The 12,669-nt window shown below is 48.7% G+C and overlaps 2 protein-coding genes across 2 annotated transcripts in view; one reads left to right on the forward strand and one right to left on the reverse strand.

Moving 5' to 3' along the window:
* The window catches only part of SLC25A30 (solute carrier family 25 member 30), a 292,859-nt gene that overhangs the window by 274,968 nt on the left and 5,222 nt on the right, over positions 1-12,669 (forward strand). The gene's annotated exons all lie outside the window — the stretch shown is intronic.
* Positions 11,687-12,669, reverse strand: part of SIAH3 (siah E3 ubiquitin protein ligase family member 3) — an 81,872-nt gene continuing 80,889 nt past the window's right edge. The window contains exon 2 of the mRNA XM_056108796.1: positions 11,687-12,397. Coding sequence (XP_055964771.1) covers positions 11,732-12,397 — 666 coding nt within the window. The 3' untranslated portion in view covers positions 11,687-11,731. The remainder of the gene's footprint in view (positions 12,398-12,669) is intronic.

Genomic DNA, 12,669 nt, shown 5'->3' on the forward strand with positions numbered 1-12,669 from the left:
ATTTACATTTCATTCGGCTACTTAAATACTATAATGACAGAATCAGATATTATAGTAGAGAGCATAGGGTCTGCAAAATCTAAAATATTTATGATCTGACCTTTTCACAAAAACCTAGCCAAGCTCTGTTCTAGCAGATAAAATGAACAGGGAACAATCTCAAATCCTTCTTCCTCCCTAAAGCTATTAAGTTGTGTTTGTTGTCAGCAAGTCATCAAGCCACCAAGAGTCTCATCAGATCTTAATCACTCCCCCTTGTCTCTACCGTATAAGGCTGTGCTGGTGTTGGACAAACAGCTGTCTCTGAATCTTCCATATTTCCAGCTGTTTAGGCATGCACAGCCTCGTGCTCCAGAACTGTCCTTTCCAGGCTGTTAATCAGAGCTTGGAGAAGAGACAGTGACTCCTAGAACAAACTTATTGGCTGGGATGTAGTTCAGCCATAGAGCATTTGCCTTGCTTATATGTAGTTTCAAGTTTGATCCCTGGGGGGTTAAAATCCATCTAGAACAAATTTAGTGACATTACTGAATAGCAAAGGTAAAAACAATCCCTCCTCAGATAGGTTGGCTTACACAACAGGGTAATAAAAAGAACCTTTGTGTGGGGGCAGGAGGGGAGAGAAGGGTGGGCGGATGACTCTAGATGTTTGATAGACACCTCATTACAGACTCCCAGTCTTAGTCAGGGTCTTTTCCTTTCAGGCACTTCTGTTTGTGTACAAAAAATACCTGCGTCTCATTGCATAATCCTGTTAAAATTATGAAATTATGGTCTAGGAACCTGGAACAGAATATTCTGGGGTTTTTTTGTTTGTTTGTTTGGGTTTTTTTTTTTTTTTTTTGCTTTTTGAATTACACCTTGTGATGCGATGCACAGGGATTACTCCTGGCTCTGCACTCAGGAATTACCCCTGGCAGTGTTCAGGGGACCATATGGGATGCTGGGAATTGAATCCTACCTGCTATGCTATTGCTCCAGCCTAGACAAAATATTCTTATTGCTATAAATAGTAAATGAAAGCTATTTGGGTTCATTGATTCCTTACTGGCTAAATCTAAATATATGAATGCGAGCAAAGCAACCCATCTACTACTATTAAGTAACAAGTCAGAAGCACATAACTGGACAGCTGGTAATGTCATGGTAACTGCATTTGTTTTGTTTTCTTGAGTATCTGGAGAAGGTTCTTTCAGAGAGGGGTTAGGTTTTCTCTTTTCTTGGTATCGCTTAGCAAAGTCCCAACACACAGTAGAACTCAGTATATTTTGTTGCTGAAGCCAAAGAAAGCTGCAGTTATCCTGAAATCTCCTTCTCCTCCTCCCCCGCCTCCTCCATCTCCTCCTCCCCCTCTTCCTCCCCCTACTCCTCCACCTTCTCCTCCTCCATAATGTACCCCCTCCCTCCTCTTCCTCTTCCTTCTCCTCCTTTTTTTTTTGGGTCACATCTAGCTTAGGGCTTACTTCTGGCTCTATGCTCTGGGATCGCTCCCGGTGGTGCTCTAAGCAGACCATATGTAGTACCAGGGATTCGATCCAGGTTGGCCACCTGTAGGGTAACTGTCTATTCATTGTATTTTCTCTCTGTCCACCTAAGACACTCTCCTTAATGGATGGCAAAGACTTGGAACTGTTTCTAAATGCCCATGCCATGACTTTCTTTTGTTTCAGTGCCCCCTACCCCCGAAACTCTAAAATTTAAAGCCATCTTAGTTTTCTCAAGAGGCAGGCAGAAGTCTTAGTGTCTACCCCCCAAACAGGCTCACCAAGATCTGCTGGCAGGATCTAAGGCAATGTGGCCCCTGGCTCTGAGGTCAGTGGGGATTGGCAGCACACTTGACAATCCATGAGCACAAAAGTGAATGCAATATGTGGACTCTTTCCTTTCACAGTGGCCAGATAGGAGCAAATAAAAAATATAGGACACACATAGACCACTTATATTGGGAGTTCAGATAAATAACACATTTTCTGTCTCTTTTTTTTTTCCTTTTTGGATTACATCTGGTGACGCACAGGGGTTACTCTTGGCTCATGCACTCAGGAATTACTCCTCGTGGTGCTCGGGGGACCAGATGGGATGCTGAGAATCGAACCCAGGTCAGCCGCGTGCAAGGCAAACGCCCTGCCCGCTGTGCTATCGCTCCAGCCCCTGTCTCTTGTGAAATGTTCGGGATATGGTTCCGCCAAAGATAATTCGCTCTTTTTCTGGCTCTGAATTTTTCCAGCAGACTCTGTAATAGTCCCCCTTCCCCTCCTCAGGGCCTATCTCCCAACTCAGCTGGAAATCAGGCCCTGTGCTCATGATTTTTCTGATACCATATTTTCTTTTTTTTATTTTAAAATTTGATTTATTTAATTAATTACTTATTTTTAATGAATCACAGTGAGATACAGTGACAGGCTTACAAACTTATATTTCAGTCATATCATGATCTAGTATCCATCCCTCCCCCAGTGCCCATTCTCCATCACCAATGTTCCCAGGATTCCCTCCCGCCATTCTCACTGCCTGTAGATTTTTGAGAAATTTCCATATTGTTTTCCAAAAAGGTTTCTGATACCATATTTTCATAGAACGCTTCTTTTGGACTGGTGCAGGGCAAAGCTGGGGAATGTTCAGGGAAGGGGCACAGCTTTTCAGTTACCCTTCCCCTCTTACCATCTGCAGAAAGCAGGACTAGGATTGGACTTTGGGCTTTTTTAATGATCTAGAAGCTTTTGGGGTGTATTGGGGTGCTTGGGAATCTGTTTGTATCTTCTCTTTTTAAACTGGAATTCCCAGAATTGCTTCAGATCTGAAGGTCAAGAAATGTCTCTCCCTTGCGTATGAATGAAGGTTGAATTGGAAGCAGAGAAGAAACCAAGGGAGTGGAGGACTCAGTTGCATCTGAGCTGGGTGGTAACCCACGCCCCTCACTGCCATCTTTCATACATGTTTCTTTCCCTTTGGGCCCATGCAGACGATGCGCACGGTAGATCCGGTCAACTTGAGGCTAATGAGAAACTAGTTCTGAGAAGCGATTTCATTTATTTTTTATTTTTTGCCGCTTAGCCCATGGGCAAGGCTGAGACGGGAGCTCTGTTCTGAGCTGCTGAGGAAAGTGGCTTGAAAATTCACCTTCCCTAGGGCAGGGCCTGGAAAAGGCTGGCCAGGCCCAGGCATCCAGAGGGATTTGCAGGATAAATACATAAATACAGGCCTCCCTGGGGACTGCCTAGATAACTCCTGTCAGTGCTGGGGGTGGAGATTTAAATATAAATTATCACCCCAGCCTGACAGGGATTTAGAGGATGAGCCCCTCTCTGCATGCCAGAAAGATTTACACAATCCTTTCCTCGGCACTCTGCCTAGGTGCCCGCAGCATTGGGCACTTGGCAGGAGGGACCATTCCTCACGGCCTTTGTCACCAGCACCTGCTTGCTAAGCCTTCTTCCTTCCTCTCTCCCTCCACCCCCTCATGTAAGAACAGAGTTTACTCTGCCACCGATACAGGATACAGGGTTACAGGGTTACAGGAGAATGCCCTCCTCGCCCCCCCCCCCGCCCTGTTTTCCCCTCTCTGCTCCTGCTGGGACCCCATTTCAGAATTTCCTGCGTCTCCACTGGAAGGTAGCAGTGGCCATTTCTGCCATCTTGCCCTTCACAGGGTGACGTTCAGGGCATCTTTTCAGCTTCTCAGTTTCCCTTTGCAGCCTGTCCTTTTAGGGGATCTTCTCATCTCCTTCTGTGGCCCCTTCTTCTTTTATTTTTTTAAATTTTTTTATTAGTGAATCTTCGTGAGGTACAGTTATAGACTTACAAACTTTCGTTTGTTTATGTTTCAGTCATAGAGTTCCCATTCCTCCGCCATTGCCCATTTCCCACTATCAAGGGTCCCAAGCATCCCTCCCACCACCCTCACCCTGTTCCCCGTGCCCCACCCCACCTCTGTGGCAAGGCATTCCCTTTTGCTCTCTCTTTTCTTTTGGGTGTTGTGGTTTGCAATAGAGGTACTAAGTGTGTGGCCCCCTTCTTCCCACTGTGCTCAGTCCTGTATGAATCCACGAATCTGATGGGCAGTTCAACCCCTCTTGTAGAATGAATGCCAGGGAAGAGTGACAAAACCCCAAGTCTCTTTGCTCCCTATTTTATGAATTGATTGGTTCAATAACTTGCATTAATTTAAAGTGCTTCATCCGTGATGAGCAAACTGAAAGCTAATGCACTCTTCGTCCAAGGTGCCTATCAATATATAAATAAGTTCTTAGTGGTTTGCAATTAATGATTAAGTTATTCTTTTTTTATTTTTTGCAAAAAATGGGTTTATTATCAGCTATCCATTAGTTTTATAGAACTTCAGGAATTTCACATGGCACAATAATGTATTTGATTCAGGACTGCACTCACCAGCAAGATTCCAGTGCTGTCTCCTGCCCCTTACAGACCACCTGCTGATGCCCACCCAGCTCTTTTATTCCCCGCTGGGGACCACCATAGTTTCCACCAGTCTGGAAATTCTATTTATTGTCCTGTCCTTGTCTCTGCATCTCTTTAATGAGAATCTCTAGGCACGTTCTAGCACACAATGTCTACCCAGAAAAACAGCTTCACCGCGCATGCGTCTGGTGGGGGTCTTGGGAAAAGAACTTGTGTTCTCTGATAATTCTTAAATTAAGCACACTATAGTCTAAGCTCAAACTGGCAGAGGGCAACGGGGCTGAATTCCAAAGGGTCAGTTTTTCTCCAACCCCCACCCATCCCTCCTCCTCCGCGCCCACAACTCACTCCCCCACTACCCCCCCCCCCCCCCCAGTCTCTCTCTCTAGCACCTAGCAAAGGCCTGTCTTTGAGGCTATTTTGAGGTGAAATATCTGGGACACTGTGGATACAACCACTGTCCCGGGAGAGGACAGGGCCTGAAAAGCAAAATGGCTCGTGAATATTCATACTGACCAGGCAGTCAGTTTGGACGGTGCAGATCAATTCAAGTCACTTTCTAAAGCCTTTGTGAGAGCAGGAAACGGCGGCTGGGAATCAGGAGGCTGGGAGGAAGATAGAGGTTAAACCGAATTGACAGGCAATAGGATTAGAACTCTTGCTCAATCCTGATCTTGCAGGTAACTAACAGTGGCCTGAAATTAAAGAATTAAACCATGAAGGCTCCCTTGACAACTGATCTGATAGGCCTCGAAGGAAATTCCAGGGACACTGTTGTCAGAGCTGGGGAGGGTTGAGATAAGGGTCTGGGAGGCAGGGGTAGGGTGCGGGGTGAGCTGGCCCAGATCTCTCTGCCCTCCAGGAGGGAGACAGTTGTCAGGTCCACATACTGAGACTCCTGGGCGCGAGTCTGTTGCCAGGACTCGATTCACCTCCAGTCACACTTGCTTCTTTACATCCAATTATGCCTTAAAATGGAAGCAAAAATGAAAAGGGGAGGAAGATAATGAAACCTAAGTTGAAGGCGGCAGCGGGCACATTCCTGATAATTGCACTCTCCCCTGTAGCGTTTCATTTCTGTTCCCTCGTGTTGCGCGGCAGCTGAGGGAGGAGAAAAACCCCACAGCAATGACTGCAACAAACGACTCGAAAGGTTCCAGTTAACAATATCAAATGCAATTTAATGACATTTTTTTCCATGGGAGACAGGGTAAAGAGAAGGAGTATCCTAAGTTTGCTTCTTGTCCTTAGCATCGTAAGAAAGCCTAGAAAAGTATATTTACAACAATGGAGGTGAAGTCAAATGATTCTCAGTTTTCCTTTCTCAGCACAATATCCTAAAAAAAGGTTTAAAAAGGGCAGGGGATTGTTTCTAGTAGAGTACCCAAGGTAACATATTTGCACATACAGTTGGAAAAGACAAACTCTAAACCAGATGCTTATCTATGACACAGCTCTTGGCTCTGTCCTTGGTGAACCTTTTCGGGGCTGGCGGGTCCTGGGGTAACACAGTGGAACACTCAAATTCTTGCAGGAAGTCTTCAGGACAGATAATCTGATGCTCTTTCTAGCCGCAAGGAGATGGTGCTCTTGATGCTTTTGGGAAATGAGCTTGACTCACAGTGCCATTCTCTGATGTGCCATCACCATTTCTCCCCCTTCCACCAAACAGTAGGTCCAGTGGAAGCTGTTCTTACTCCAAAACCACAGGAAGCAGTGCCATGGGCCCACTGCTGACTTAGAGACACCGCCTGTTTCAAGGCACCTGCTGGCTGTGTGCCATGACTTCCAAGTGGGAACTTTCACTTAGAAGTTTGGTCAAGTGGGATCTTCACTGAGAATGTACCTGTGTTGGCGACGAAGACAGTGACACAGACAATGTCGGAGAGGAAAGCTCTGGGTTTAGCTCTCCATGTGCTAGTTCTTGACTCATTACCTTTTTCTGTTCCCCAGTTTTGAGCAACATGAAAGCTATTCTGTTTGTTTGGGAAAACCTCCCAGTGGTATTTGGATCACCAGAGCTACCTGGTCGTGCTATGGAGGCCATATAGTAGAGATTGAACCCAGGACCCTGTGCATACCAAGGATGTGCTGCAGCCTTGGGGCTGCCTCCCCAGCCTGAGGCCCATCGCTGCAGTCACAGTGTGTGTGATGTTGAAACTAGAGCTTACTCTGCCCTTCTCACAGGTAGCCTATGAACAGTTTTTCATTTCAAGGTCAAATATTTCTTTTAGATTAAGTTTGGGTCTCTAGTAGAAATAGGAAAGATGACCTGTAAGAACAAGTCCCACTAGAGTCCATTATGGAGACCTTAGCTTCACTTCAGAACCGGGATTGCCCATGGGCTGGTTCTGGGGAGCTGTGGTTTCTCCATGGAAGTACCTGATGGAATGAACCCCCTGTTTCAAGAGCAAAATAGAGAAGGTTTTTAGAGAGGGTGACAGATGCTCTTGAAGCTGCTTAGAAGCTGCAGAGTCTTTTGTCCACAGCTGTTTGCTATTTGTAATCACTGGCTGTTTGGTGGACACAGCTGCTATCCATGCCCGGGTGTATATATGGCCAGGATTTTGCTTCTCCTTCCAAAGTCTCCTCTTCCTACCTGGCTGTGTGCATCAGAGGGAACCAGCTAATGACAGACTGGTAAATGTGTAATGACTAGTTAGTTGTCTAAGGTGGGGGCAGGCAGAGAAGCCCTGGTTTATAGCATTTGCCAATTTTAATGGTGTGAAGACCATCACCAATACTGATCCATTTCAGAATACTACTCTCATGCCACCAAATGTGAATTTGGAAAATGCACAGTAGTGAGTTATGGTGAAGTATGTCCATCTTGCAAATATAACAGACATAAATCACCTTAAAGTCACCCAAAAAACCTAATGAAATGATTAGAAACGGTGGAATTTTATGTACTGCTCACCTTTGTTTTTAGTAGAATTCATTTGATAATTTATGTAATTTCTGGGTCTTTGTGGCTATGCTTACAAATCAACCACGAAGGTCCACAAGCCAGCTCAGGCACAGCAGTCTGGGCTAGATGGGATGAAGGAGAAAAAGATGAAATGAAAGGACTCCTTTAAACTCAAGAACGAATAGCCTCTGTGCTATGAGGCTTTGTCATTGTGTCCTTGGTGCCTCGGATGCCATGCATTCAGAGAAATGACACAGGTAATTTCAGTCCCAAGCTGGGTCTTTGGAGGAATTCATACTAGGCTTCAGGCCCACTCTACCATTTGCTGACTGTGTGACCTTGAGTAACCGCCCACCTCTCTTTGCTTAAGTTTCCAAGGACTCCAATAATAGTATCTGCTTCATAAGGTTGTGGTGAGAGTTGAATGAGGCAATAGGTTGAAGTACTTAGACCACTGGGTCCATAGTAGCCTCTCATAACGAAAGCTATGAGTTCTGTATTATACTTGGCACGATTCATTTTGAAATGCCTACAAATAGCCACAGGGAGGGCTGGGATAGCTCCAGAAATGAATTCATGCAGAGCCTTGATGGTAAAGACCATCTCTTTGTACGGCCTACCTGACTGCCATTTCAGCCTAGATTATTTATGTGACCTCAGGTTGGAGGGCAGGTGGAGTGTACAAATGGCCTTGTCCCACACACCTCCTGAAAAAAAAAAACTAGTCTCACCAGGCCTGAACTGAAAACACTAGTAATAAGAGTCAGAGAGATAGTTTAGGGGTTAAGGTGCTTGTTTTGCTTGTGGCTGATTCTAATTTAATCTTTAGCATTGAATGATCCCTTACACTGCCAGGAGTGATCCCCAGCCCAGAGCTAGGACAGTTCCCCAGAACTTCCAGTGTGACCCCTTCCTCTCCCACTCCAAAACACCCAAAAAACCTCACTCCCAAAATACAAGTAACACACTCTTTTTTTTTCTTTTTGAGTCACACCCCGGCAATGCACTGGCGTTACTCCTGGCTTTGCACTCAGGAATTACTCCTGGTGGTGCTCAGGGGACCATATGGGATGCTGGGAATCAAACCCTGGTTGACTACGTGCAAGGCAAACGCTCTACCCACTGTACTCTCGCTTCTCCCCCAACACACTCATTTCTTGCTGTTAAGTGCTGCCATTTCCCAAGACCCATTTTCCAGTGAAACTTCTCCTTAGAGGGTGAGTCATTTAGTTACTGTGTGAGTGAAGCTCCAGACGCTAGGACTCAGCCTAGGACAAACTTCTGAGAGTCTAAGAATGAGGACCCCTGGGTGGGTGTGGGGAGAGAAGCCATAAAGGGGCCCAAGGCCCTGAAGACACCTCCAGCAGGGCCCCTCTCTTTCCTCCATCTCCTGCCTCAGGCTGAGTAACTGCAGAAGCCAGTTCCCCACGGACTCTCCCTGCGCTGGACTCCTCAGCCTCTCATCCTGGATCAGACCCCACGCACTCTCAGGCCCATGCATCCCAGAGGAGGTGTGGACAAACCAGGTTCTGGCTCATCTCCCATCTGCCGTCTGCGGAACAGGCTCTGGTCTTACTGCCGGCCGCTGGATGGGTGACCTGGGGAGGTGAGCTCATGCCTCTGAGCCTCTGTCCCCCTGCACTGAGTGGGCGAGGCTGCCCCCAACACTGCAACTAGGAAGCTTGGAGCACTTCGCCTAGCACTCTTAGGGGCTGCTGTTTCCTCTTCCCTGTTCACTATGTTTCCTTTGTTCCTTTTTCTTCCATTTCTTTCAAAGCATGTGGCTATGGAGCAGAAGCTTCCCTTGGGAGCATCACAGGGGGAAAATCCGATATATTTTAGCCTCTTTTGAGGGATGGTGCTATTTGGGCCACACCAGCTATACTCAGGGCTTACTCCTGGTTCTGTTCTCAGGGATCACACCTGGTGGAGCCTGGAGGAACTATATGGTGCCAGGGATCAAACCCAGCTTGGCCATATGCCAGACAAACCCCTTTCTAGCCCTGCTACCATTTATTCTAGAAGTTTGCAGGCACTGCAAACAGTGGTTTGGACATAGAATTCCTAGTTCATCCTAGACTCTGTGTGTAGTCATTATACCTGGGTCCTCCCAAAGCGGTTCAGGACTCTAGGCACGGCAGGAATGGAGAGGTGAATTTGGCAGGAGTGCAAGCGTCCGGGAATGGTAACTATATTCTTCATTGAAATGTTGTTTGTTTATCTTTGAGAGGCCTCAGACTTCGAGGTCGTGGGTCTGAGGAGCTGGGAATGGGCCTGGGAGCCTGTGCTCCCTCAGTTTCAGTTCTGACTCTCCACCTGCCTGCTCACCCTGGTGGGGTGACCCAGGGGCTTCCTGGTGCCCTGGGAGAATGTCCTGATGCAACAAGCAGGTGTGCCCTTTGCTTGTGTCTTGGGGCTCTTATTCCCTGGCCCCATAGGGCACTCCCAGAAGACAATCTTCCGAGGGCCTGGCAATCCTGAGTGTGGAGAGGGAGGGGGCCTTATAAAATCCACTGACTGAAGGGCACAGGTGGGTTGTGCAGGCTGATGGCAGATTACCCAGTGTTGCGCAAAGGAGCTGTGTTTTAAATCCATTATTTTTGGAGGAGAAAAGAAAGCTTATGGCTAGTGGGGGGCATCCTGCCTAGGGTCTAAGTGCTCGCTGGGAGGCTGGCCAGGCTGCCACTGAGATGACTGAGGTGAGGAAATGGCCTGGAGAGCACCATTGTCCTATTCTTCGTTGGTGGGTGGTGGCGGCTCTGAACAGAGGCTAATGTCAGTGGGGTGTTGGTGCTGTGCCCCTCCCCCATTGAGAATGTGAGATGCTCCCTGCCTCCCACAGGACTGACTATAGGAACAGGAACAAGCACAGAACTATAGGGCCTTAACTGTGACCTGAGCAGATGAAGCTCACAAATAGGTGTGTTCTCTCAATAAACATGCAGCCTTGCAGGGCTCAGAAGAGGAAGCCGCCACCCGGCAGGGGGAAGTCAGGATTCCCATTATCTTCAAGAAGGAAACCAGGAATCCCTTCTCTCCACACTGCCATGCTGTGCCATGTCCATGAACACCCGTGTGTGTGTGTGTGTGTGTGTGTGTGTGTGTGTATGGGGTATGTGTGAGTGTGTACAAGGCAGTTCTGGGGACACTTCAGAAAGTAGAGGAAGGTTCTAAAGAGCCAGTCAACCTCCAGCAGCCCAGCTGTGGTTCCAGTGTGTGAGGGATCTAGCACCCAGTGGAGGATTTGCAGGATGCCACACTGCTCGGCCCCAGGTGAGAGAAAGATAAAGTCTGTCATTGAGGATGATCAAACTGCCTCAGGAGAGGAGGCCTCCCCAGAGGTGGGAGGCCATTGACCCTCTCTTCCCCATCCCAGAGCTTTTCCACATTTTTCAGCTGCATAGTCAACGGAGGGCAAGGAGGTTCAAGAAAGCACCAAAGATTTGGATTTCAGAGCAGGACAGGATGTTGCCAGCTGAGAGCAAATCCGTGGCACCTGGAAAGAGGGTTCATCATAGTCCACTCCCTCCCCAGTCCTGATTCAGCCCTGCATGAATGGCCTCTCCCCATTCAGGGCCTCCCCAGCCCAGGGCCTGCCCTTCCCAGAAAAGTCTCTCCATTCTCCTCCTGAGGCTGCTAGGAAGGTGTTGGCGTTGGATTCAGCTGCTCTGAATGGCTCTCTGAGCTGACTGGGCCCCCTTCCTGGGGTCTCACACTTTGCTGAGTAACTTGGAAATGGACCCCAGAGCCGAGGAAGGATGAACTCAGACGGTGTCTCTGTAGCCCCTCCCCAATAGTTCACACCACGGCTTCACTTGGGAGGCATCAGTGAAAGACATAAGGGGTAGACAAGGAACAAATGTGAGTCTCCTTTTCTTTTTTCTCTGTCACATCCAGGGGTGCTCAGAGCTTACCCTTGGCTCTGACCTCAGGGCTCTCTCCTGGGGGGCAGGGTCGGGGGCCATCTGAGGTACCAGGGATCAAACTTCGGTCAGTCACGTGCAAGGCAAGTACTTTCCCTGCTGTACCATCTCTCTAGCCCCAAGAAGCATTCTGATGGAATTCGATGAGCATGTTCTACAAAACCCTACTGACAAATGGGAACACGCGTCACACCAAAAGCTTGCATTGAATCACTGGATGTTTAACACACCTCCCCTCCCCCCCCACCCCCAACCCCACAGACAAACACGAAATACCACAAAGTACCTGAGACAAAAAAAGGGAAAGAAGAAAAGAGAGAAAAAATGAGAAGAATAAAAAAGGAAGTCTGGCGTCCTGGAATTCAAAGAGCCAAGTGATCCCAGTGTGTGTGTGTGTGTGTGTGTGTGTGTGTGTGTGTGTTTGTTTGGGGGGTGGAGGCCAAGGACTTCTGGGGGGTGTTCCAGCATGGCCTGATGCTCACAGCTCAGACTCGGCAGCGCAGACCTCTGTGGCCGTGATGGCGATGCCAATGGCAAGGCTGCCGTTGTCAGAGAAGAGCTGGGCCAGTGACGTGTTGAGCACCAGGCAGTCCCCGTCTGTGATGACCGAGTCCACGCACTCGAGAACCGAGCGGGGGGTGGCCTCCCATTTGAGGCGCCGATGGTTCCTGTTGAGCTCCAGGCGGTAGGTGAAGCAGTCGGCCTGCGTGGGGGTCCCGATCAGCATCATGGTGGCAAAGAACTGTGGGTGCCCTTCGTGCCGCTCCTGCTTCCTGAGCACCAGCAGGAAGTGATGGCCGAGGCAGGAGTGCAGGATGATCCAGTCCGCCGGCGCGGGCAGGTGCATGTCTGTGGCCAGGAAGACGATCTCGGCTCCCTGCAGAATGTCGACCCTGTGCATCTGCTGCAGGTGGGGCACCACCACCTCCAGGTGGCCCTCCCACTGGCAGGAGAACAGGGGGCACAGGCAGGGTGTCACCTCGGGGGCATGCAGCCCTGCTTCCTGGTGGTGGAGGTGGTGGGGCCGGGCATGGTGGTGGTGACGGCGGTGGTGGCGGTGGTGGTGGTGGTGGGTAAGGTGGTGAGGGGGGAAGCCGCCTTGCTCCGGGGCGCTCTGAGTGACAGCTCGTCTGCTGGAGACATACTGCAGGACAGAGAGAGACAAAGGTCAGTCAGTGGTGGGCCGGCAGAAGGCCACGGAGACTCCCTGTAAAAAGCAGACTTTGGGGCTCAAGGAGAGAATGCTTTCTTGCTTGCTTTTTGAAGGGGTGTGACCCTGATCAGTCTCAGGCGGCTCTGGGAGCACTCCTGGTGGTGTTGGGGTTGGGGGGGGGGGGCTTGTGATGCTGAGGATCATAATCGAGGCTCCAGGATCCAAAGAATGCTGCTGAGTCCGCAGTTTTCTTTCTTAAAAAT

Source organism: Sorex fumeus, unplaced genomic scaffold, assembly GCF_029834395.1.
Source record: "Sorex fumeus unplaced genomic scaffold, SorFum_2.1 ptg000008l, whole genome shotgun sequence".
NCBI lineage: Eukaryota > Metazoa > Chordata > Mammalia > Eulipotyphla > Soricidae > Sorex > Sorex fumeus.